At 42.9% G+C, this 25,485-nt stretch overlaps 1 protein-coding gene across 8 annotated transcripts in view; it reads left to right on the top strand.

Moving 5' to 3' along the window:
• Positions 1-25,485, top strand: part of htt (huntingtin) — a 216,068-nt gene that overhangs the window by 111,002 nt on the left and 79,581 nt on the right. For 5 of the 8 annotated variants that reach the window (XM_080189502.1, XM_080189500.1, XM_080189498.1 and 2 more), the window contains 9 exons: positions 1,733-1,843; positions 6,045-6,122; positions 7,864-8,087; positions 13,826-13,904; positions 14,238-14,399; positions 15,890-15,945; positions 16,418-16,566; positions 21,049-21,185; positions 24,039-24,062. In XM_080189502.1, coding sequence (XP_080045628.1) covers positions 1,733-1,843; positions 6,045-6,122; positions 7,864-8,087; positions 13,826-13,904; positions 14,238-14,399; positions 15,890-15,945; positions 16,418-16,566; positions 21,049-21,185; positions 24,039-24,062 — 1,020 coding nt within the window. The remainder of the gene's footprint in view (positions 1-1,732; positions 1,844-6,044; positions 6,123-7,863; positions 8,088-13,825; positions 13,905-14,237; positions 14,400-15,889; positions 15,946-16,417; positions 16,567-21,048; positions 21,186-24,038; positions 24,063-25,485) is intronic. The other 3 variants (XM_080189503.1, XM_080189499.1, XM_080189504.1) reach the window with 1 other exon arrangement.

Raw genomic sequence — 25,485 nt, 5'->3', positions numbered from 1 at the left:
TTAAGCAATAAGATATCTCTGTATCTTTCACTGCCACCCAGTACATGTTGTGTGACAACATTAGACTATTGGTATCCAAAGGTGCACATTTCCAGTCCAGGTTTTATAAAATTATTGCTTGAATTTGAACAACTTGAATTTTCTGTAGCACCCTTGAAGGGAACATTGTGTTTTGGGCAGTTACCATATTTAAGATGCTATATGAATACAAATTGTTTTACAATAAGCAGCAAAGAACACTCGAGCAAAGATGAGGGGACTGATGGGCAAGTGGAGAATACTTTGTTTAAGCTTTTGACATAAAGCAGAGAGGCTTTTGGAAAAGTGTGATTGAGAGCACAGTTCTGGTGATCTGATTTGAATTATTATTGACACATGAATTAACACATAGTGAAAAGTATTGTTTCTTGCGCACTATACAGGCAAAGCATAGGAAAGGGTGTACAATGCAGTGTCAGTCATAGCTAGGGTGTAGAGAAAGATCAACTTAATGCGAGGTAGGTTCATTCAAAAGTCTGATGGCAGCAGGGAAGAAATTGTTCTTGAGTCAGTTGGTACGTGACCTTGGACTTTTGTATCTCTTTCCTGAAGGAAGAAAGCGGAAGAGACAATGTCCAAGGTACATGAGATCCTTAATTATGCTGGCTGCTTTGACGAGGCAGTGGGAAGTGTAGACAGAGTCAGTGGATGGGAGGCTGGTTTGCGTGATGGATTGGGCTACATTCATGAGTTTTGAATTTCCTTGTGGTCTTGGGCAGAGCAGAAGCCATACCAAGCTATGATATAACCAGAAAGAATGCTTTCTATGGTGCATCTGTAAAAGCTGGTGAGAGTCGTAGCTGACATGCCAAATGATGGACACACAGCATGGTTTTGTGATGTTGCAGATGAGCTACAGCAGTTACATTTTTTCCTTTTTCATTTTATGCCCATGTAGAATTGCAGTTGTTTTGGTTGTATTGTGTACGTAGTAATTGTTGCTAGGCTTTGCTCCTGTCTGGAACCATGCTTCGCAGCAGGCTCAGAGGTCCAAGTCACTGCTTTGCAGTGTCCCCATCTCTGTGATTATGAATCATTGCAAAATCAAGAGTGCTGTGATTACATTAAGTTATGCAGCATAGTAGGACGTTCTTTCAAAAAGGTATCAGATTAATCCCATTGCCTGCCCTTTTCCCATAGCCCTGGATGTGTTTCCTTTTCAAGTTTATATCCAATTTCCTTTTGAAAATGATTATTAAATCTACTTCTGCAATCCCCTCCTTCAAAGTAATTCAATTTGCCTTTTAAATGGTGGCACTGTAACATGGTGGTTAGCACTGCTGCCTCGCAGCGCCAGGGACCCGGGTTCAATTCCAGGTTTGGGTCACCTATCTGTGGAGCCTGCATTATTTCCTCATGTCTGTGTGGGTTTCCTCTGGGTGCTCCAGTTTCCTCCCATATTTTGAAAGACATGCTGGTTGGGTGCATTGACCAACAGGCGCTGGAGTGTGACGACTAGGGGATTTTCGCAGTAACTTCATTGCAGTGTTTAATGTAAGCCTAACTTGTGACTAATAAATAAACTTGACTTAAAAGAAAATGCTTGCATCCTCGCTAATTCTTTATACAATCATTTTAAATGTTCTGATTGCTGACTCTCGTGTGGAAATTGGTTTTATCTTCTCTATCAAAATCTCTCAGATCTTTGAACTGCTCTTCTACGTGTTTTAAAATGTTTTCTCTCCTGTTCCAGGTTACTCTGGACCTTCAGAACAATAATGAGAAGTTTGGCAGCTTCTTGCGAGGAGCTTTGGATGTTCTGTCTCAGCTTCTTGAGATTGCAACTCTTCCAGACATCGGGAAGGTAAATTGGTCTTTGATGGAGAAAGCATGTTAAACATGTAATGAACCTTGGTTAGTCTGCTCACAACCTGATCTCCATATTATGAAAAGGCTATAGAGAGACTGTAGAGGCAGCAAAAAAGATAAAAGGAATGGCACAGAACTTTTATCAGTCCAAGGTGAAACGGTGGCACAATGGTTAGCATTGCTACCTCTCAAGTGCCAGAGACCTGGGTTTGATTCCTGGCTTGGGTCACTGTCTGTGTGGAGTCTGCACGTTCTCCCTGTGTCTGCGTGGGTTTCCTCCGGGTGCTCTGGTTTCCTCCCACAATCCGAAAAACGTGCTGGTTAGGTGGATTGGCCATACTAAATTCTCTGTCAGTGTACCCGAACAGTCGCGGTGTGCCGTGACAAGGGGATTTTCACAGTAACTTCGTGTAAGCCTACTTGTGATACTCATTTTTAAAAAATGAATAAGTTAAGCTTGTTAAACTCTATTTTCCTTTTTGAAAAGAGGCTGAGGAGTGGCTCTATAGGAGACTTTACAATTATTAATGGGTTTAAACATAGAAAATAGAGGCAGGAGTAGGCCATTCGGCCCTTCAAGCTACACCACTGTTCGATATGATCGTTGATCATGCACTTGCAGTATCCGTCTCTCACTTTCTCTCCATACCCTTTGATCCTTTTAGACATAAGGACCATGTTCAGCTCCCTCTTGACCATATCCTCAGAAGTGTAATGGAATAGTCCCAAAGATAGGGGAGTTTAAAACTAGAGGGCACAGGTTTGAGGGGAGAGATACAAAATGGTCCAGAGGGGCATTTTTTTCAGTGTGGTGAGTGTCTGGAACAAGTTGCCAAAGGTAGTAGTAGAAGACGGTACAATTTTGTCTTTTAAAAAGCATTTAGATAGCTACATGGGTAAGATGGGTACAGAGGGATATGGGCCAAATGCAGGCAATTGGAATTAGCTTAAGGATTTGGAAAAAAAGGGCAGCATGGATAAGTTGGTGCAGACTTGATTGGCCAGATGGCCTCTTTCTGCACTGTAGGGTTTCCATGATTCTGTGAAGTTGTGGCGAAGGGTCTGTTTCCATGCTGTAAATCTCTGACTGATTCCCCACATGCCTGGATTGGTCAGCTCCAACAACAATCAAGAAGCTTGACATCCAGGACAAAAGAAGCCCGCCTGATTGGCACCACATCCACTCCCTCTATCATCAATGCTCAGTAGCAGCTGTGTACTGTCTACAAGATGCATTGTAGCAATTCACCAAAGATCCTTAGACAGCATCTTCCAAATCCACTATCACTTCCATCTTGAAGGACAAAGGTAGCAGATAGATGGGAACGCCACCACCTGCAAGTTCCCCTCCAGGTCAATCATCATCCTGATTTGGAAATATATCACCATTCCTTCACAGTCACTAGGTGAAAATCCTGGAATTCCCTTCTTAACAGCATGGTGGGTCAACCCATAGAACGTGGATTGCAACAATTCAAAAAGGCAGCTCACCACCACCTTCTCAAGGGCAATTAGAGATGGGCAATAAATGCTGGCCAGCCTGTGACACCCATGTTCCACTAATGAATAAAAATATTTAATAAATTGGCCCCAACAGCTTTCTGTGATAGAGAATTCCCCAGGTTCATAACTGAGCGAAAAAGTTCTTCCTCATCTTAGTCCTCGATGGCTTACCCCTTGTTCTTAGACCATGACACCTCGTTCTGACTTCCCCAACAATTCTTCCCACATTTAGCCTGTCCAGTCCCATCAGGATTTTTGTTTCTGAGATTCCCTTTCATTCTTCTAAATTCCAGTGAGTACAAGCCCAGCCAATCTAGTCTGTCTTCATTTGTCAGTCCTGCCATTCCAGGAATCAGTCTGGTGAACTTTCGCTGGACTCCATCAATAGCAAGAATATTCTTCCTCAGATTGGGAGAACACAAATGCATGCACAACTCAAGCTGTGGCCTCATGAAGACCCTGTATAACTGCAGCAAGACACCCTTACTCCTATCCTCTCATCCTTTTGCCATGAAGGCCAGCTTGCCAATCTTCAGCGACTGTTCCACTATGACATTCAGGTCATGTTGCACTTCCTTCTTTTTCCTAAACTGTCACCATTCGGATAATAATCTTCCTTACTGTTTTTGCCACCAAAGTGGATAACCTCACATTTATCCACATTATATTGTATTTGCCTACTCAGCCAGCTTGTCCAAGTCACCCTACAGGGTTACATTATCTACCATCTAATTCACTGGAACACTTGGAGAGTCTGTAGAATGCTGGAAAATGATCACCAATGCATCCACTATTTCCAGGGCCACTTCCTTGAGGACTCTGGGATACAAACCATCAGGCCTTGGGGACTTACCAAGTTTTAATCCCAACAATTTCCCCAGTACAATTTCCTGACTAATAAGGATTTCTTTCTGTTCCTCCTTCATGCTAGACCCTCTGTCCCCTAGTATTCACGGAAGGTTATTTGATTCCTCCTTAGTGAAGACAGATCCATAGAACTTGTTCAGCTGGTCTGCCCTCTTTTTTGCCCATTATGAATGCACCTGATTTTAATCACAAGGAACCTACATTTATCTTCACTAGTCTTTTCTCATTTATAGAAGTTTTGGCAATCAGTTTTTGTTTTCTGCAAGCCTACTCATATTCTTATTTTCCCATTCCAAATTAGTTTGCTGCTTTTATATGGCTTCTCTTTGGCTTTAACAATATCCCTGATTTCCCTTGTCAGCCATGTTTGAGCCACCTTCCCCTTTTTACTCTTACTCTTTGGTCTACCTTAGGGAAGATGTTTCTACTTGTGTAGAGACCAAAATTGGGTCTGTAAATATTGAATAGACATGCAGAAATCAGAAAGGAATTCACAGGAAACTTCTTTTACCTAGAATGGTGAGAATGTGGGCCATATTACCACATGGGATAGTTGAGGTGACTAGCATCAATGTAATTACAGGGAAGCCAGATAAATATATTTCTTTCATGGGATGTGGGTGATACTGGCAAGGTCAGCATTTGTTGCCCATCCCTAATTGCCTTTTGAACTGAGTGGTTTGGTGGGCCATTTCAGAAGGTCGTTAAGAACCAACCGCATTGTTGTGAATCTGGAGTCACATGTAGGCCAGACCAGTATGGAAGTTTTCCCTCCCTAAAGGGCTTTTGTGAACCAGATGGTTTTTTTATGACAGTCGCTGATCGTTTCATGGTCACCATTATCACTACACCATCTGCCCCATCTTGCCTCCCACGCATGAGAGAGATGGGAATTAAAGGTTAGAAACATGAAATGAATGTGGATGAAAGGAGGTGTAGACTAGTTGCACTGAATGCCCTGGTTGTTTCCTGCACCTTCAGTGTAGTTAAATACTACCTGCATTTCCTGCTATGCATATTTACAGGCTCATAAATTGGACTGAAAAGAAGGCGAATGATATGCTGGCCTTTATAGCGAGGGGGATAGAATATAAAAGCAGGGAGGTCTTGCTGCAACTGTGCAGGGCATTGGTGAGGCCACAGCTGGAGTACTGTGTGCAGTTTTGGTTGCCGCACTTGTGCAAGGATATTTTGGCCTTGGAGGGAGTGCGGAGGAGGTTCACTAGGCTGATACCGGAGATGAGGGGGTTAGACTATGAAGAGAGACTAAATAGACTGGGTCTGTACTCGTTGGAGTTTAGAAGGATGAGGGGAGATCTTATAGAGACGTATAAGATAATGAAGGGGATGGATAGGGTAGAGGTAGAGAGATTCTTCCCGCTCAAAGGACAGCAGGACTAGAGGGCACAGCCTCAAGATAAGAGGGGAGCTGTTTAGAACGGAGTTGAGGAGGAACTTCTTCACTCAAAGGGTGGTGAATCTCGTGAATTCTCTGCCCGTTGAGGTGGTGGAGGCTACCTCGCTAAATATATTTAAGACATGGGTAGATAGGTTTTTGACAGACAAGGGAATTAAGGGTTATGGGGAGAAAGCGGGAAAGTGGAACTGAGCCACTTCAGATCAGCCATGATCTTATTGAATGGCGGGGCAGGCTTGAAGGGCTAGATGGCCTACTCCTGCTCCTACTTATGTTCTTATGACTGTGAGCTTCAGAAACATTCGCACAAAGTGCCAGTTTTGGAACATGTATATGTGCATTTTAACATTCTCACAATCTGCAGTTTACTGAAACTGTTCTAAGGTTGCTCCACAAAATCCTTTTGCAGTGTGTGGAAGAAGTCCTTGGTTATCTCAAGTCCTGTTTTTGTCGGGAACCCATGGCAGCCACTGTCTGTGTGCAGCAGGTAAGCTGGTTTCTACATGCTTGCCCCTATTGTATGAATCGCACAAACATGTTGCAGGTGATGAAATACTATACTTCCTTGGCCATTTCCTAGTTTGTCTATGTTTCTCCTTTCTCAGTGCTGATGCTTTCCAGGATGTGGGATGATGGCACAACTGAAACACACTTCTGCCTAGTCCCTTTTCCTTGTAGGCCTTTATAGTCTTGCACTTCAGATATTTATATTACCTAAAGCGATGCAATGTTCTCTGCCTCAACCACCCCAACTATCCGAATAGAGGAATTTTCACCAACGTCCTCTTTCTAGTGAGGATTTTAAATTGCTGATCCCTTGTCCCCAGCCAGAGAAATTTACTTTTTTTCTGCCGTCTCTATCAAAACCATTCATAATTTTTTAAATGCTCCATTAAACCATTTCTTTCATCATTTTCTGCCACATGGAATAGTCCCAGCCTCTGAAGGCTCTCCTCAATACCAGGCTTTCCATTCTGTGGCATCAGAGACATAACTTAAAAAAGACAGTAGGACTAGGGGGCACAGCCTCAAGATAAAGGGGGGGCGGTTTAGAACGGAGTTGAGGAGGAACTTCTTCACTCAAAGGGTGGTGAATATCTGGAATTCTCTGCCCGTTGAAGTGGTGGAGGCTGCCTCACTAAATATTTTTAAGAAGCGGGTTGATGGGTTTTTGATAAGAGAGGGGATTAAGGGTTATGGGGAGAGGGCGGGAAAGTGGAACTGAGCCACGACAGATCAGCCATGATCTTATTGAATGGCGGGGCAGGCTCGAAGGGCCAGATGGCCTACTCCTGCTCCTATTTCTTATGTTCTTATGTTCTTATAACTTGCCTTGGGAGGCAGAAGGAGAGTTGCACAGCTTTATTTCCTCTCATATTTTGGGGGAGAATAAATAAATTCCTACCTAAATGATAAAATAGTAACTGCAGACATTAAGTGACCGAAATGTCAAACAGTGCTTAACTGATTTGATGGAACATGTGCTGTAAGCAGTGTTCCTTTGGACTGTACAGCAACCCATGCACAGGCTAGTCTCAAGTTACTGCACGTGTGTAGCTATGCAAATAAAACTGAAGGGTCTGAGCACTTAAGCAAATCTATTGTGCATGATAGAAAATAAATTGGAGGATGCACTGGTTAAAATAGTGTTAACTTGTGTGGCTTTAATCAGGCAATCAGGTATTTTGTTCATATAAGATTTTACATGATCTTCAAGTTTTGGACAGATGTTTTGTATATTGGCTGTAGACATGTGAAACAGCCTGTCAGGAAGGATGCTTGGGGGAAAGAAACTAGGCTCTATTAAGAAAGTGGTGAAAAAACTCAATTTTGCTAAATGTAGGATGAATGTACTGCCAGAGAATGTGTTGATGGCAGATTCAGCCACAGCATTCAAAAGGAATTGGATCATTAGCTGAAGAGAAAAAAAAAGTTAGGCTAAAGGAAAACAAAAGGAAGAGTGGGACCAGTTGGGTACCTCTTGTAGAGAGCCAGCACAGACATAATGGGCCAAATGGTCTATTCTGATGTAATCATTCTGTGATTGTATTTTATTGAAAGCCTGTGGAAATCTTCACCACTATTTCCTGCACCAGTGAGTGATGAGCCTTGAATGAAACACCAGGCCTTTGTATAAATGTGAAAGAATATAAGTGAGAAAGATGGTTTAGGATGGTGTTTGTCGTTCTTACCTGCACGTGTTTAACAGCGAAATCTTTCAACTCCAGCTCTTGAAGACGCTCTTTGGAACAAACCTAGCATCACAGTATGATGGTTCATCCTCCAACCCTAGCAAATCACAAGGGAAGGTGCAGCGTCTGGGTTCCTCCAACCTAAGGCCAGGACTGTATCACTACTGCTTCATGGCACCATATACTCACTTCACCCAGGCCCTCGCTGATGCCAGTCTAAGGAATATGGTCCAAGCAGAACCTGAGCAGGACACATCTGGGTGAGGCATCGTATTGATTATCCTTTTGAGAAGTTATGCTTAACTTGTGTAAAACAATGGTTAGTTCATATTTGCGAGTTACTGTGTACAGTTCTGTTCTCTGTAATATGAAAACAAAGATATATGGTGACAAGAGATCAGAACCAAGCTGTTACTTTTCTTATTTATAGGGTGAGAGGGGTAGCTGATAAGGCCGGTCAGTATTTGTTGCCTTTGAGCTTCTTTCTTGAACTGCTGTAATCCTTATTTGTAGGAACTCCAAAAATGTTGTTGGGTTGAGAGTTCCAGGATTCTGACCCAGCCATAATGAAGGACTTTGCATGATTGAGCTGTATGTGTATTTCTTGTGTCTAAACCTGACATCTACACTTCTAGGAAAGACTGAATAGCCTGGGGTTTCTACCTCTTGAACATAGAAGGTTTGAGATGTGACTTGATCTTTTAAATAAAGAGTTTTTGATAGTTTATCCATGGAGAGGATGTTTCTCCTTATGGACAAGACAAGACCATTGCAGAGAAATGTAAATTAGTCACTAATAAAATCCACTAGGGAATTTGGGTGAAACATTTTTTAATTTAAAAACTAGTTTGAATTTGTATTTTAAAACCACAAGTTGTAGTTTATTAGGTAAGTAACATAAACTAATTTAACGGGAGGGAAAGTTAATACAGGGGAGAAAGAAATAAGAAATAGGGTTAGCCAAAGAAAGCTGGGAGGAGGCTCATGTGGAGCACAAACACTAACTTGGATAAGCTTGGCCATATGGTCTGTTTCGGTGATGTATGTTCTACATAATATGTTTAAATCCAGCTTTCTAGATGCATTTGGGAAGCCAGACTGCAGTAATGGGCTGGATCTTGCTAGAAAGGTAATGGTTAAAGGTCAGCAGAAAGCCACGAAAAGAGCTATAAAGAAAAGTAAGATATTATGAGAATAAACTAGCTCAGAATATAAAAACAGATAGCAAAGGTTTCTACAAATATATAAAACAAAAAAAGAGTGGCGAAAGCAAACATTCCCCCTTTAGAAGACAAGAGGGATGTAATAATTGGAAATGAGGAAATAGCTGAGGCATTGAACAGATATTTTGTGTCTGTCTTCACAAAAATTGATGACAGGAAGGCTGTGGCAGGTGAGAACCTAGAAACTATCATTATCATGAGAGAAGTAGTGTTGGGCAAGTTAATGAGGCTAAAAATAGACAAGTCTCCTGGTCCTAATGGAATGCATCCCAGGGTACTAAAAGAGATTGGGGGAGAAATAGTAAATGCATTAGTGGTAATTTACCAAAATTTGCTGAACCCTGGGGTGGTTCCCGCAGATTGGAAAACAGCAAATGTGATGCCACTGTTTAAAAGACATAGACAAAAGGTAGGTAACTATAGGCCAGTTAGCTTAATTTCTGTACTGGGGAAAATGCTTGAATCTATCATCAAGGAAGAAATAGCGAGACATTGGGAAATAAAATGTCCCATTGGTAAGACGCAGCATGGATTCATAAAGGGCAGGTCATGTTTGACTAATTTGGTGGAATTTTTTAAGAACGTTACATGTGGACAATGGCGAACCTGTGAATGTGGTGTATCTGGATTTCCAGAAGGCATTTGACAAGGTGCTGCACCAAAAACTGCTGCAGAAGATAAAGGTGCACGGTGTTACCGGTAATGTATTAGCATGGATAGAGGATTGGTTAACTAACAGAAAGCAAAGAGGGGGGGATAAATTGATGTTTTTCCGGTTGATCAGTGACTAGTGGTATGCCTCAGGGATCAGTGTTGGGACTGCAATTGTTTACAGTTTACACAGATGATTTGGAGTTGGGGACCAAGTGTAGTGTGACAGAATTTGCAGATGACCCAAAGATGGGTGGCAGAGCGAAGTGTGCAGAGGATGTTGAAAGCCTGCAAAGGGATGTAGACAATCTAAGTGAATGGGCAAGGGTCTGGCAGATGGAGTACAATGTTGGTAAATGTGAGGTCATCCATTTTGATAGGAATAACAGCAAAATGGACTATTATTTAAATAGTAAAAAATTGCAGCATGCTGCTGTGCAGAGGGACCTAGGTATCCTTGTGCAGGAATCTCGGAGTTAGTTTGCAGGTGCAGTAGGTAATTAAGAAAGCAAATGGAATTTTGCCCTTCATTGCTAGAGGGATGGAGTTTAAAAATAGTGAGATTATGTCGCAGCTGTATGAAGTGCTGGTGAGGCCACACCTGGAGTACTATGTACAGTTTTGGTCCCCTTACTTGAGAAAGGATATACTGACACTGGAGGGGGTGCAGAGGAGATTCACTAAGTTGATTCTAGAGTTGAGAGGGTTGGCTTATGAGGAGAGACTGAGTAGACTGGGGCTATATTCATTGGAATTCAGAAGAATGAGGGAGGATCTTGTATCTTTCTATAAGATTATGAAGGCAATAGATAAGATAGAAGCAGAGATGTTGTTTCCACTGATAGGTGAAACTAGTACTAGGGGGCACAGCCTCAAAATAAGGGGAAGCAGATTTAGGATAGAGTTGAGGAGGAAACATCTCACAACGGGTTGTGAACCTGTGGAATTCCCTGCCCAGTGAAGCAGTTGAGGCTACCTCATTAAATGTTTTTAAGGCAAGGATAGTTAGATTTTTGAACAGTAAAGGAATTAAGGATTATGGTGAGCGGGTGGGTAAATGGAGCTAAGTCCACGAAAAGATAAGCCATGATCTTATTGAATGGCGGAGCAGGCTTGAGGGGCCAGATGGCCTCCTCCTCCTAGTTCTTATGTTTCTGACAGAATAGTAATATGCAAATAGGTCAGTAGGTTTATGGGAAGACCTTGCACTGAGTGGTCAAAGCGAGTGAGTTGCTGGTCGTTGTAAATCCACTGTTGATCTTTGTCCCATTGGACAAACAAAAGCTTCTATCTATGTGGCTTTGCGATGGGTCTGATTTGGAGACTCTGTCAGAGTGGTGGTCATCACCCAACTTGCAGAAAATAAAAATCCCCATAGGCAATAATGTGAAGCTTCCTTCAGATACAGCACACAATGGGCTCAGTTCAATAATTTTACTCTATGCTGCATAGAATTTACAATACAAGCTGGTCTATGCTGGTGTTTCTGTCATAGAATCATATCATATAGAATCCTACAGTACAGTAAAGAGCCACTTGGCCCATCGTGTCTGCACCATCTAGGCCCTATCCCCATAACCTCATGAATTTACCCTAGCTAATCCTCCTGACACTAATGGGCAATATAGCGAGGCCAATCTACCTAACCCGTATATCTTTGGACTGTGTGAGAAAACTGGAGCATCCGGAGGAAACCCACACAGACAGTGACCCAAGCCAGGAATCAAACCTGGGTCCCTGGTGCTGTGAGGCAGCAGTGCTAATCACTGTGCTGTCCCAATGCAAATCCTTCTTTATTTTTAATTTCATTATTTAATGTCATAAGTCGGTTTACATTAATACTGCAATGAAGTTACTTTGAAAATCCTCTAGTCGCCACACCCTGGCACCTGTTCGAGTACACCGAGGGAGAATTTAGCATGGCCACGCACCTAACCAGCTCATCTTTTGGACTGTGGGAGGAAACCAGGGCACCCAGAGGAAACCTACACGGACAAAGGGAGAACGTGCAATCTCCACACAGTGACCCAAGTTGGGAATCGAACCTGGGTCCCTGGCACTTGACACAGCACTGCAAACCACTGTGCCAATGTCCTACCCTGCCATCAGAGCCGAAAGGTCATCTAAACTCCACGTTCGCTCTATTCTCTCCCCAAACTGCTGTCGGACATGCTGAGATTTCCCAGCATTTTTTGTTTTCACTTCATGTGAGTTGCACATTATAGAACGTAGAACATAGAACACTACAGCACAAACAGGCCCTTCGGCCCACGAGTTGCGCCGATCACATCAACACCTACCTATCCATAGACCTATCTATAACCCCCAATCCCATTAAATCCCATATACTCATCCGGAAGTCTTCTAAAAGACCCCAGCGAGTTCGCCTCCACCACCACTGACGGCAGCCGATTCCATTCACTCACCACCCTCTGAGTGAAAAACTTACCCCTAACATCACTTCTGTACTTTCCTCCCCGCACCTTAAAACTGTGTCCTCTCGTAGCGACCATTTCAACCCGGGGAAATAGCCTCTGAGAATCCACCCTATCTATTCCTCTCAACATTTTATAAACTTCTATCAGGTCGCCTCTCAACCTTCGTCTCTCCAGGGAGAAGAGTCCCAGCTCCCTCAACCTAACTTCATAAGGCATGCCTCCCAGTCCAGGCAACATCCTTGTAAATCTCCTCTGTACCCTTTCAATAGCTTCTACGTCCTTCCTATAGTGAGGCGACCAGAACTGTGCACAGTACTCCAAGTGAGGCCTGACAAGAGTCTTATAAAGTTGCAGCATTACCTCCCGACTCCTAAACTCAATCCCTCGATTAATGAAGGCCAGTACACCATACGCCTTCTTGACCACATCCTCCACCTGCGAGGCCGATTTGAGTCCTGTGGACCCGGACCCCAAGATCCTTCTGCTCTTCAACACTACTAAGACTCCTGCCCTTGATAATGTACTTGTTCATCCCATTGGTCCTGCCAAAATGGACGACTACACATTTATCCGCGTTGAAGTCCATCTGCCTCTTCTCCGCCCAGTCCTGCATCCTATTTATGTCCTGCTGCAACTTCTGACATCCTTCCAGACCATCCACAACACCACCGACCTTCGTGTCATCAGCGAACTTACTAACCCATCCCTCCACTTCCTCATCTAGGTCATTTATGAAAATGACAAACAGCAAGGGTCCTAGAACAGATCCCTGGGGCACTCCACTGGTGACTGACCTCCATGCAGAAAAAGACCCATCCACAACCACTCTCTGCCTTCTGCAGGCAAGCCAGTTCTGGATCCACAAGGCCAAAGCCCCTTGGATCCCATGCCCTCTCACCTTCTCAAGAAGTCTTGCATGGGGGACCTTATCAAACGCCTTGCTGAAGTCCATGTACACCACGTCCACTGCACTTCCTTCGTCAATGTGTTCAGTCACATTTTCGAAGAACTCAACTAGGCTCGTTCTCACGAGTCTCTGGGTAAAGATGTTTTTCCTGAAGCTATCTGTTTGTGCTGCTTATAGTTTTTACTGTTTATCTTTCAATTACCCGTCTATTGATACCCTTCTACTGATACCCTTCTACGATAGTGACTTTTAAGGGGCATCTGGACAAATGCATGAATAGGTTGAGAATAGGGTGTTATGGTCCCCGGAAGGGTGGAGGGTTTTAGTTCAGTCGGGTAGATAGTCGGTGTCAGCTTGGAGGCCGAAGGGCCTGTTCCTGTGCTGTAATTTTCTTTGTTATGAGCAACAACGAGATATTTATCAGAAAGATAAGGAATTGGGAAAACGCTTGCTGACATGAAGTGTTGGTGAGAATGTGGAATTCCAATATCTTTAAGGACATGCAGGAGAACGTTTGCATTGGTAGATTTAGATGGAGAAAAGCTTGAGTGGAGAATAAACTCTGCATTCTGTAATAAACACCACTGTGGAGTGGCTGGGCTGAATGACTTGCTTCTCTGCTGTATGTTCTGTATAATCCTGTGTAGTAGCTTAGCGATATGGATATTTTCTGTAAACTAAAGTTTGGAGCAATTTCCAGTTGTGACTTCTCAATAAAAAGAGTACTTTGTACAAAATAGAGGGTTAATGACCTTTTTTTTGCTTATTTTAAACTGTAGATGGTTTGATGTGCTGCAAAAGGTTTCATCTCAGCTGAAGGTCAGTCTGACCAATGTAGCCAGGCATCGAGCTGATAAGGTACTTCCTGTTCCATCTAACTGTACGTAGCTTTTGTTGGAGAATGAATGGTTAAATGAATGAACTGTACTGTTAAGGTTATTTGAGTCTTAATAATTGCACTTGTAAAAATAAGTTTAAATTAAATTGCGATTTCAAGAAATGTAAAGTTAGGCATGGACGAAAGGGGCTGCCGGTGGTAATGGGGAGGGGGCTGGGCTGCCGCTAGCTTTTCCACTTATGCTCTTGTATGTAGTTCATGCTGCTTCATACCCTCACTGACAGTCAACATGCTTGTGTGATGTATATTGAGTCATTCTAACATAGTTCGTTTGTGTGAATTCTGCATTGTAGAACGCAATACACAACTACATTCGGCTCTTTGAGCCTCTGGTCATCAAGGCCTTGAAGCAATACACCACTACCACTTCAGTCCATCTGCAGAGACAAGTGCTCGACTTGCTGGCCCAGCTCGTACAGCTCAGGGTGAACTACTGCCTGCTTGATTCAGATCAGGTCAGTGCTTTTCTTTGGGGTAGGGAAACTGTGGCGAGGAGTTGTTAAAGACAGCTAAAAGATAAAGATTTAAATGCCCAGTTTTTATTTTTTAAATGGACCAGTGTTTGCTACCTCGAAGCTGTGGACAATAGAGATTGAGTTTTCAGTTTTGTATAATATCGTTCTGTAACCATTCACACTTAAAATGTACTTTATAAAAAAAAAATTGTGCTTTTTTTTGTTCCCCCTCTTGCTCCTTTTTATCACGGACCTTCTTTCAGTACGAGAGCAAGGTAGATGAGTGGAGTTATGGTAAAGATTATCCGTTATCTAGTTTACTGGCTTGAAAGCTTGGATGGCCTGCTCCCATTATATTCCAATGAGAATGGGGAGGTAGCCTGCTGCCCAAGGTCTTTTATCAGTGTTGCTTTGAATCCATCCAGTGAATCATTCAGAATTGCTATTCCTTCTAACAATCCTTGCTCACCTTGAGATGCCACACTGGAGTACTGCAATGTGTCCTGTTATATACTTGCAGTTCACTGAAGAGTCTGGTCTTGTCTGCGAGCTTAGGCAACAGGCTATCCTCATGTTGACAGGTGAATTGGAAGGAATTGCCATTGAGGCCAATTGTGGTATTCACACATGAACATCCAACAAGTGGTGGAGGAGGCGGTGGCATGGGGCAGGATGCATGGTGAAAAAACAGTAGTCAAGTGCAGACACTTTGCCTGCTTTTCTGCCCCTGTTCTAAGTCGAGTGTTGATGCTATTATAGTAAACTACATTACCGTACCATCCTGCAACAGATGTATTCACTACTTTAACCAAGTTTACATGTTCGTATGGCTGGGGAAGCAATTATAATTTGATGTCAAGGTTAGCAACCCGTTCAAACATAGAATCCCTACAGTGCAGAAGGCAACCATTCAGCCCATTGCGTCAGCACCAACTCTCAAAGAGTACCTTATCCAGGCCCACACCTCTCCTTAACCCTGTACACTTAGCATGGCCAACCATCTAATCTGCATATCTTTGGACTATGGAAGGAGATTCACACAGACATGGGGAGAATGTGCAGACTCCGCAGAGACAGACAGGCTGAGAATTGAACCCTTGAGATGTGAAGCAGTAATGCTGTGCCACTGTTGCCCATGCACTATAGGCCATATATTAGTGAAATTTGGTTTCTCTGATACACTCCAAATCTTGGAGCCCATAAATATAAGTTGAGACATTAATGAATCTAATAAAGAATTCAGAAGAATCTTGCTCAACCAGAGTACTCGCTACAATAGTCAAGAATTCTGAAGGTGAACAACATAAATTTATTGAACAGGAAGCTAGAAAGAAGCACACAAGGAAGACAGCATTATATGAAGTAGGATGGAAGGGGGCTTATGTGGCATGTGAGCACTGATTTAGAGTAATTAGGTAAAATGTCTTGTTGAGATACTCTGCAGATTCTATGCAATTATATGATACAGTTGGATTTTTTTTCACAAATAGGTATTCATTGGGTTTGTTCTGAAGCAGTTTGAATATATCGAGGTGGGCCAGTTTAGGTGAGTGCCAGTAGTGGCTAATGTTAACTTAGTCTTTGCCGATATGGTACATGTAGAATCGCTACGGTGCAGGAGGCCATTTGGCCCATTGAAACTGCACTGACAACCATCCACCTGGGCCCTATTGCTGTAACTCCGCATGTTTACTTTGCTAATCTCGCAACACCTGGGGGCAATTTAGCATGGCCAATCAACCTAACTTGCACATCTTTGGATAGCTGGAGGAAACCCACACAGCCACAGGGTGAATGTGCAAACTCCACACAGTCACCCAAGGCCAGAATGGATTCCTGGTGCTGTGAAGCAGCAGTGCTAACCACTGTGCCACCACATTAACACCCTCATATCTGTTCTCAAATTTACTTTTCCCAAATTCCCATTTGTCTCTTCTGGTCATACTGTCCTTTTTGAGTAATTATTGGCACTAGTTTCCTACTTGTATACTTATTGTTATCTGTTGCAATTTTGTTAGGGAATCTGAGGCCATCATTCCAAACATATTTTTCTTCCTGGTGTTGCTGTCGTATGAGCGCTATCACTCCAAGCCAATCATTGGAATTCCTAAAATTATCCAACTCTGCGATGGGATCATGGCCAGTGGTCGGAAAGCTGTGACACACGGTAATAACTCTCCCCTGCTGTACATTCTGGTTGTGTTCTTTTACCCTTTGTGTTGCATAACAGCTGTAAATTCTTCTGTCACGAGTGTTGAGAGCAAAGTCAGAATGGCAAAATATTTTCTGTTGTGTTCGTTTTCTGAAATGATGCTGGTTGGGATTTTTATTCATTCATGGGGCATGGGTGTCACTGGCTGGTCAGCATTTATTGCCCATCACTAGTTGCCCTGGGAGGACATTTGAGAGTCAACCACGTTGCTGTGCTCTGGAGTCATAAATAGGCCAGACCGGGTAAGGGTGGCAGATTCCTTTCCCTAAAGGACATTAGTGAACCAGATGCATTTTTCTGACAATTGACAATGGTTTCATGGTCACCAGTAGATTCTTAATTCTGGATATTTTTATTGAATTCAGATTCCACCATCTGCTGTGGCGGGAGTTGAACCCAGGTCCCCAGAACATTAGCTGAGTTTCTGGATTAATATTCTAGCAATAATACCACTGGCCCATCATCTCGCCATTTTAGTGTTGCGAAAGTACTTTGATGCTGTCAAAATTTTTTTAACAAAACTTTAGATATTTAGTTCAAAACTCAAGCCCACGAGGTCAGGCAAGGACAAACAGCCAGGGTCTCTTTTCCCTTTGAGGCTGCGGTGTGATCCACTGGAGGTCTTTAGAACAATGGAAAGTTTTGATGGAATGGACGCAATGAGTGTGTGTTTTCACTGGTGAGAGGGCAAAAGTAGAGAGCATCAATATAAGGTAGTCACCAATAGGAAATTCAGAATAAACTTTTACCCAGAGAATGATGAGAATGTGGAACTCGCTACCGCATGCGAGTAGTTGATGGAAACAGTATAGATGCATTTAACGATGAGCTAGATAAGCGTATGAGGGACAAGGGACTAGAGACCTAATAGTGGTGTATAAAATTATGAAGGGCATAGATAGGGTGAACAGTGGGAAACTTTTTCCCAGGTCAGAGGTAACAAACACAAGGGGTCGCAGGTTCAAGGTGAGGGGGGCAAGGTTTTACACAGGGTGGTGAGGACCTGGAATGCAAGGTGGTAGAGGCGGACACGCTGAGATTGTTTAAGACTTATCTGGATAGCCTCATGAACAGACTGGGAGTGGAGGGATACAAACAGATAGTCTAGTTGGAAGCATGAGTGGCGCAGGCTTGGAGGGCCGAAGAGCCTGTTTCCTGTGCTGCATTGTTCTTCGTTCTTCTTTAGATGCATGCTGTTGGAGGTAGATGACAAAGGATGGGTGGAGACTTGGGTGGAGACTTGAGTGGAGCATAAATACTGACACGAATTGGTGGGCCTGAATGATCTCTCTCTTTGCCCTGTATCTAATGTAATTTTACCGTGGACTGAAAACCTAAGAGATCCAAGACACATTCACAACCAATATTGTGAAAAGATTGGGGCTTGGGAAAAAAATTCTGCTTTGTGTAGAGTTGGCTCCAGAGTTACCTGGTGGTGGAGGATTGGAACTAAGTTAGCTCAGGATGATCTGCCATTGATGCCATAGTGACAAAACAGCCAGGCTAATTAATGGGATTTGGAAGAACAGACTGCTCCCTGGGGCTGAAATTCTTCCTACTCAACCTAACAAAATGGTGAGTGGGGTTTAACTTGATGGAATAGGAACAGGAAGCTCCATTGTGTGATTTTTGCAACTTGAAGCTCAAGTTGTACTCTGAGTGAGATTCCTAAGTAGTTTGTAGCATAGCTTTGTGTGACCGGCAGAACTTGATACTAACTACAGGGGTCAAATGCAGCCTGTGAGTTACAAATCATAGCTGGCTGTAGCCTTCCGTTGAGTATGATATGTTTGAGTCTGCACCAGGAGTACTGAACAAAACTGGATAAATGGAGATTAAGGCCTCAAAATTAGAAGTCAAATTCCCTCTTTCTGGTGGTGCATCAGAACATTGTGGAAAATATGTATTGTGATATGCGCTACTTTTTTAAGCTTACAATTGTATTATATAATGCTGATCTCATCAACAGATATCACATGGCTTACCTCAAAAGCTGTTCTATATTTCACGTACTGGGTGATCAGCGTAGCTGATTTGTGAAAGCTTTAACAGTGTCACCTGTGGCTCAGTAGATAGCACTCAGACACCTGAGTCAGAAGATTGTTGTTTCAACCCCACTCCTGGGGTTGGATCATATGACCTTTGCAGTATTGAGGGAGTGCATTGCCGTCGGAAGTACTGTCTTTCAGATAAGACATTAATTCCTGTCTTCTGTCTTAGATGGGTGTAAGAGGTATTTTGAAGGAGAACAAAGGAGTTCTCCCTGGTGTGTTGGTTGGGATTTATTCCTGAACCAACATAAATGGGGGAGAAAAAGGATTACTTAATCACTTTTATCTTGCTGGTCCCAGATTGGCTGCCATGTTTCCTACACTGACCACACTTCAAAAATACTTTAGCTGTAAGGCAGATTGGGATATCCTGAGATTGTGAAAGGTGCAGTGTGGATGATTTTCTACAGATACTGATGGACCTGCTCACAATTTTCAGAATTTAAGTTGTTGCTTAATGTTTAAGAACAAAACAGAAGAGATAGGAACTGGAGTAGACCATACTGTCCGTTGAGCCTCCACCATTAAGTACAATCATGACTGATCTTTGGCTTTAGCTCCACTTTTCTATCCACTCCTCCTCTTCCTGATGCCCTGAGATACCAAAAATCTTCCTATTTCAGCCTTGAATGTAGCCAGTGATAGAGCATCAGCGAGAAGACATCTGTCGTAGTGAAAATTTCAGAAGCTGTTGTTAAGGATATTATAGCAGGGCACTTAGACGCAAACACTCAGAGTTAACATGGTTTTGTGAAAGGGAAATCATGTTTTGCCAATTTATTGGAGTTTTTTGAAGAAGTCACACAGGCTGTGGATAAAGGGGAGCTGGTAGATGTGCTGCAATTAGATTTCCAAAAGACATCTGACATGGCATTGAAGGTTATTGTGGAAAATAAAAGCTCTTGGTGTAAGGAGTAGCATATTGGAATGATAGAAGATTGGCAAGCTAAAAGGAATCAAGGTAGCTGTAAAGGGCCTCTTTCTGGATAGTGGGTATAACAAGTGGTTTTCCACAGGGGCCAGTTCTTACAATTTGTAGCAATGACTTGGATGCAGGGGCAGCAGGTATAGTTGCTGATTTATTTAAGGATAAATAGGAAAGTAACTTGTGAAAAGGACATAAGGTTACAAATTGACAGAATATTTGAGTGAGTGGGCAAAGATCTATAATGGAATATAATGTGGGCAAATGTGAAATTGTCCATTTTGGCAGGAAGAATATAAAAAAATTCTTATTTAAATGGTGACAGATTGCAGAGTTCTAAGATGCAGATGGATTTGGATGTCCTTGGGCATGAGTATCAGAAGGTTAGGAAAGCTAATGGAATGTTGTTGTTTATTACAAGGGGAATTGGATGTAAAAATCGGGACGTTTTGGTTCAGTTGTACAGGGCATTGGTGAGGCTACATCTGGAGTATTGTGTACTGTTTTGGCCTCATTTTAGGAAGGATGCAACTGCTTTCAAAACTGTTTAACGAAGGTTTACTAGACTAATTCCAGGATAGGGTGGGTTGTCTTGAGGAAAGATTGGAGAGCCTGGGCTTGGAGCTTAGAAAAGTAAGAGGAAATTTGATTGAAACGTATGAGACCCCCAGGATGGATGTGGAGAGGATGTTTCCTCTTGAGGGAAAATCTAGAATTCGGGGTCACAGTTTAAAAATAGAAGGCTACCCATCTAAGACAGATAAGAATTTTTTTTGAGGGTGCTGTGTCTTTGGAACTCTTTCCTCAAAAGCCAGTGGAAGTAGAGTCTTGATGAACAAAGACGATGAAAGGTTATTGGGGTTCGGTGGTAGGTTACAGTCAGATCAGATGTGGTTTTATTTAATCGTGGCTGAGGGGCCTTCTCTTAACTTTGTTTGTTATATGAGAGAATTTCAAAGCTTCACAACTGCTTTAAGTAAAGCAATTTCTGCTCATCTCAGTTCTATTTTAAGACTGCACCCCCATGCTCTGGACTCTCCAGATAGGGAAACTAATGTCTTGTATCCATCCCATCAAATGCCTTCAGAATTATGTATGTTTCAACAAAATTATCTCCCATGCTTCTAAAGTCCAGAGAATGCAAACCCAATTTGCTTAGCTTCTCATTATGGGGGGTGGGGTGGTAGGGGCGGGGTGGGGGGGTAGGGGCGGGGTGGGGGGGTAGGGGCGGGGTGGGGGGGTAGGGGCGGGGTGGGGGGGTAGGGGCTGGTGGGGGCTGGTGGGGGGGTAGGGGCTGGGGGGGGGATAGGGGCTGGGGGGTGCGGGGCGGGGGGGCCAACCGTCTCATCCCAAGGACCAAGCGAGTGAGCCTTTTCTTTGTTGACAAACTTCTGCTTCTTTTGTTAAACCTTTTTTTTAAAGTTTCCAGCGGACAAATTTTCATTTTGTACTTTGCAATAGCAATCCCAGCACTGCAGCCGATAGTCCACGACCTTTTTGTACTGCGAGGGACCAATAAAGCTGATGCTGGCAAGGAGCTGGACACACAGAAGGAAGTGGTGGTTTCCATGTTGCTGAGACTTATCCAATACCATCAGGTACATCCAACTTATTTATTCCTAAAACCAATGCTGCACCTCTACCCCCTCACCTTCTACCTCCCCACCTTCTACCTCCCCACTTCTTTGCAGTGCTTTGGGTTGTGATCTATGGATTGAGCCAGGATTATGTAGTGACATTGAAAGCTGGATGAAGTAACCGTAGTGCACATTCAGTCTCGATTGCCAAGCTCCCAGGATGTTGAGTGCCCTGAGTCAGTCTGACCCCTAAAGCCTGTTCCGCCATTCAGTTTTTCTTTCTTTATTCATTCATGGGATGTAAACATCACTTGCGAGACCAGCATTTATTGCCCATCCCCTTAGGAAGGTTGTGTGATCTATTGTCTTAACTGCCTCAGTCCCTCAGGGCTGTTAGGATGGAAGTACCAGAATTTTGTCCCTGCTTCATTGGTTCCATGTCAAAACGGTGTGTGAATTGGAGGAGAGCTTGGAGTTGGGGTGTCTATTCGTTTGCCCTTCTGGGAGGTAGAGATTATGGATTGGAAGGTGCTGCCATAGGAAGCTTGACAAGTTGCTGTTTGCACCTTGTAGATGGTACATACTGTGGCTACTGTGTGTTGATGTTAGAGGGAGTGAATGTTTATGGTGATGTATGGGTTACTGATCATGTGATTACTTTGCAACAAAAACAGAAAAATGCTGGAAAATCTCAGCATGCCTGACAGCATCTGTGGGGAGAGAATAGAGCCAAAGTTTTGAGCCTGGATGACCCTTTGTTCCAGCATTTTTCTGTTTTTGTTTTAGATTGCAGTATCTGCAGTATTTGCATTTATCTTGGTGTTAACTCACTATGTGGCTACTTTGTCCTGGACGGTGTTGAGTTTTTGGATTTAGTCAGAGTTGCACTTATTTGGACAGATAGAGAATATTCTACCGCACCCCTGACTTGTGCCTTGTAGTTGTTGAAAAAGCTCAGGAGAGGTAGGAAGTATTATGTCTGAATTCCACATATCCGTGGTGAGTCTGTGAGCCTTAATTGCTTTATCTAACAAAATCCACGAATCTCAGTTTTAAAATTTTCAATTGACTCCCCAGCCTCAGAGTTCCAGATTTCAACTACCCTTTCTATGAAACAGTGCATCCTGACATTGTCCCTACTGACAAAGCTCTGATTTACAGGTTACACACTCCAGCCCACTTTTATTCTGATCTATTTGATGAAATGGGGAAAATGCTTTGCTATAAGTACTCAATCAAATCCTTTAATTATTGACCACATCTTAATTACATCACCCTAGTCTACACAAATCTACAGGCCCAGTCCATCCTTGTGAATTAACTCTTTAACCCCAATGTTATTGTGAATGTACTGCACCCCATCCAAAGCCAATATATCTTTGCTGAAGCATGTGGTCCAGGACAGTTGATTAAGCAACAAAGCAGTTTTCCATTTGGAACTGAATAACTGGCCAGAAATGTGCAGTGACAGACCAACACAGAAATATACAGGTCGTTTGCAATATTAATGTATAGACAGTTAACCCACTCATGAAACATTCCTCTCTGCTTTTTATTAAAACGCATGTTTAGATCCTCATTCTAAATCAATTAACCATTAAAATATCAGGTGGAGGAATGTCTTAGAAATTGGAGTGTGAGATTTCTGAGGGAGGTAGTTGTTGACTGGCCTGCAACTGATGGCTTCATCCTTCTCTGTATCTTCTCTTTTTACACACTTTTATGGTCATGATGCATTTACATGTCTCTGATCTCTTCAACTCCATCTTCAACCATGTATTCCTGATGCATAAATTGTTCATTATTTTAGTGTTGCATATTGCTTGCGTAACAATCTCCTGTTTCTTCTTTTCAATCTGTTCTCACACCATCTTAGTTCCGCCATAGCAATTAGCTTGGATCCTGGCACATTTGCATCAAGACTGGGGAAAGTTAATGTTTACTTGTGAATCAAATTTAACCTCCTACACTGCTAGTTTTATTTATTACGCATGTTAAACCTCAGTACAGCGTTTGCCTTCATTCATTGTGCATGGGTTGCATCAGAAAGTAGCGGCCCCCCCACCCCCCCTTTCTGCCTGGGATTTGGGACGTATGGAAGCCAGTTGCTTCACTCCCATTTGGCTTCCTGTGCAGTTCATAGTCACCAGCCCAGGGTGAGAAAAAAACCTAAATGTGAGAAGTAATGCTTAAAGATCACTTCAGCATTGTCTCCCAGCATCCCAAAAGTGCCTTTTCAATCCGCCCAGTTACTCTACAACCTGCCATACAGGTGTTTCACATTCAGGGGCCCTTGGGTGTTTCCATTACTTTACAACTGGAATGTTTTGTTCTACGCTTGCTGTATGTCGATCATATTGATTTTGTTGCTTGGTCTTCTGTCTCCCTCAGTTGCATTCCATCTGCAGAGACCTTTTTAAAAACCTGCATTTGTTAAGAGCTTGGAATTGGATCTGGAAATGCACAGCACATCTGTCAGCAGCTGCACAGAACTGATTGTTAATCTTCTGGGTGTAAACCTTTTGCATATGTAAAGTTGACAATTCTGGGCTGTAGACTACCTTTTTGGAGTGCTCACGGACCTGCTATTTATTTCCACCATTCTCTGCTTGTCTCATACCGTCTGTATTCCTGGTGTAAAGTCTGACCTCTGCTTCATCAGTTGCATGTCTAATTCCAAGTTCCACCTCTTATGTCTGTTTTAATATTTGAAATGTACCAAGTTGGACAGATTAATTCCTGTATTTATGAAAGATCAGTTTATAGCATGGAGCTGAATAATATCTCCACAGTGGCTTCAGCTTGTTAGGATTGCAGTGTAGCAATTGTCTTGCCCAAACACTCTAATAAACATAGTTTTCTTTTTTTAATTAGAGCTGCAGTAAACATCTTGAAATGGTAAGAATTGCAGGTTTAATTCTTATATGGTTAAAATTTATTATAACAAGTTTTTCAGCATTCAGGAACAGTGTTGAACTTGCCCTGTGTGTGGAGTTCTCGCTGGGTTGATGGTTAAGGTGTAATGTTGCATCAGTTCATTGGGAGTTCTGTACTGCTCCTGCCATTGTTGATGCCTTTCTGGAAGTGTCTGGTGTTGTACTGTAACTGGGCGCATATTAAAAAAATCTTTAGCTCTGAAATGCAGTGTATGTTTGCGTGGAGATTGGGGAATGAAAGGGACATAGAAACTTCAGAAGAAAACAGTCACCGTTTCACTTCTTCCCACAACCGCATCTCTAGGTATGAACCATGCTCTTCCACCTTTTAGATTATCTGCTTTATTTTGGAACAGGATAGAAGGGCTGAATGGCCTCTTCAGGTTCTTCTGATGGAGGGCAGTTCCATGGACTCTGATAATTAAGTTTAATTGCAAAATGCAGTTTTTCATGCAGCGTATTGGAAATCTGGAACTCTGCCCCAAAAGGCTGGATACCAAAAGGTGATTAAAATGTTGAGGACTGAGATTAATTCATTTTTCTTAGTAAAAGCTATCAAGGTGGGTGCAAATTAGCCACGATCTAAGTGAATGGCAGAACGAGCTCCAGCGGCTGAATGACTTGTTTCTGGATGTCTGTGCTTTCCCAGATCTGGCCTCCATGCATTCCCAGTTTCATCGCCCCACCATTGTTGGATGTGCCTTCAGGTGGCAAGGTCCGAAGCAATGGAATTATCTCCTTAAATCTCTCCACCTCCCTATCTCTCGCACATCTTTTAAAGTAAAGTTAAAGTATATCTATTAATCACAAGAAGGCCTACATTAACACTGCAGTGAAGTCACTGTGAAATTCCTCTAGCTGCCACACTCTGGTGCCTGTTCGGGTTCACCTGAGGGAGAATGTAGCATGGCCAATGCACCTAACCTGCACGTCTTTGGACTGTGGGAGGAAACCCAGACACAGGGAGAATGTGCAAACTCCACAGAGACAGTGACCCAAGCCTGGAGTTGAACCCGGGTCTCTGGCGCTGTGAGGCAACAGTACTAACCACTATGCCACCGTGCTGCCCCGATAGAAATGTTTCTTTTAAATCTACCTCTTGTTCCAGCTGTCCTAACACTTCCTCCTGTGGCATGGTATCAAATTTTATAATGGTAATCTGCCTGTGAAACACCTTGGGACATTTTACTGTATTCATGACTTGGTGTGAATGAAAATTATTTTGTACGTTGTGTACCCGAGGAGACTGAATTAAAAACACTGGTCTCTATAAATCCCAATGCAGCAAGTAGTGGTGTGAAAGCAGTGGGAATTTTTTAAGAACAGCTCAGGTGCTTTCCACCCCTCCATCCCTGCCCTGCCTCTGTCCCATCTTTACATTCTAT

Source organism: Carcharhinus amblyrhynchos, chromosome 5 (assembly GCF_965287045.1).
Source record: "Carcharhinus amblyrhynchos chromosome 5, sCarAmb.v2.hapA, whole genome shotgun sequence".
In the NCBI taxonomy this organism is placed as follows: domain Eukaryota; kingdom Metazoa; phylum Chordata; class Chondrichthyes; order Carcharhiniformes; family Carcharhinidae; genus Carcharhinus; species Carcharhinus amblyrhynchos.
The sequence above is the reverse complement of the archived record's forward strand: the minus strand, read 5'-3'. Positions and strand labels throughout refer to the sequence as shown.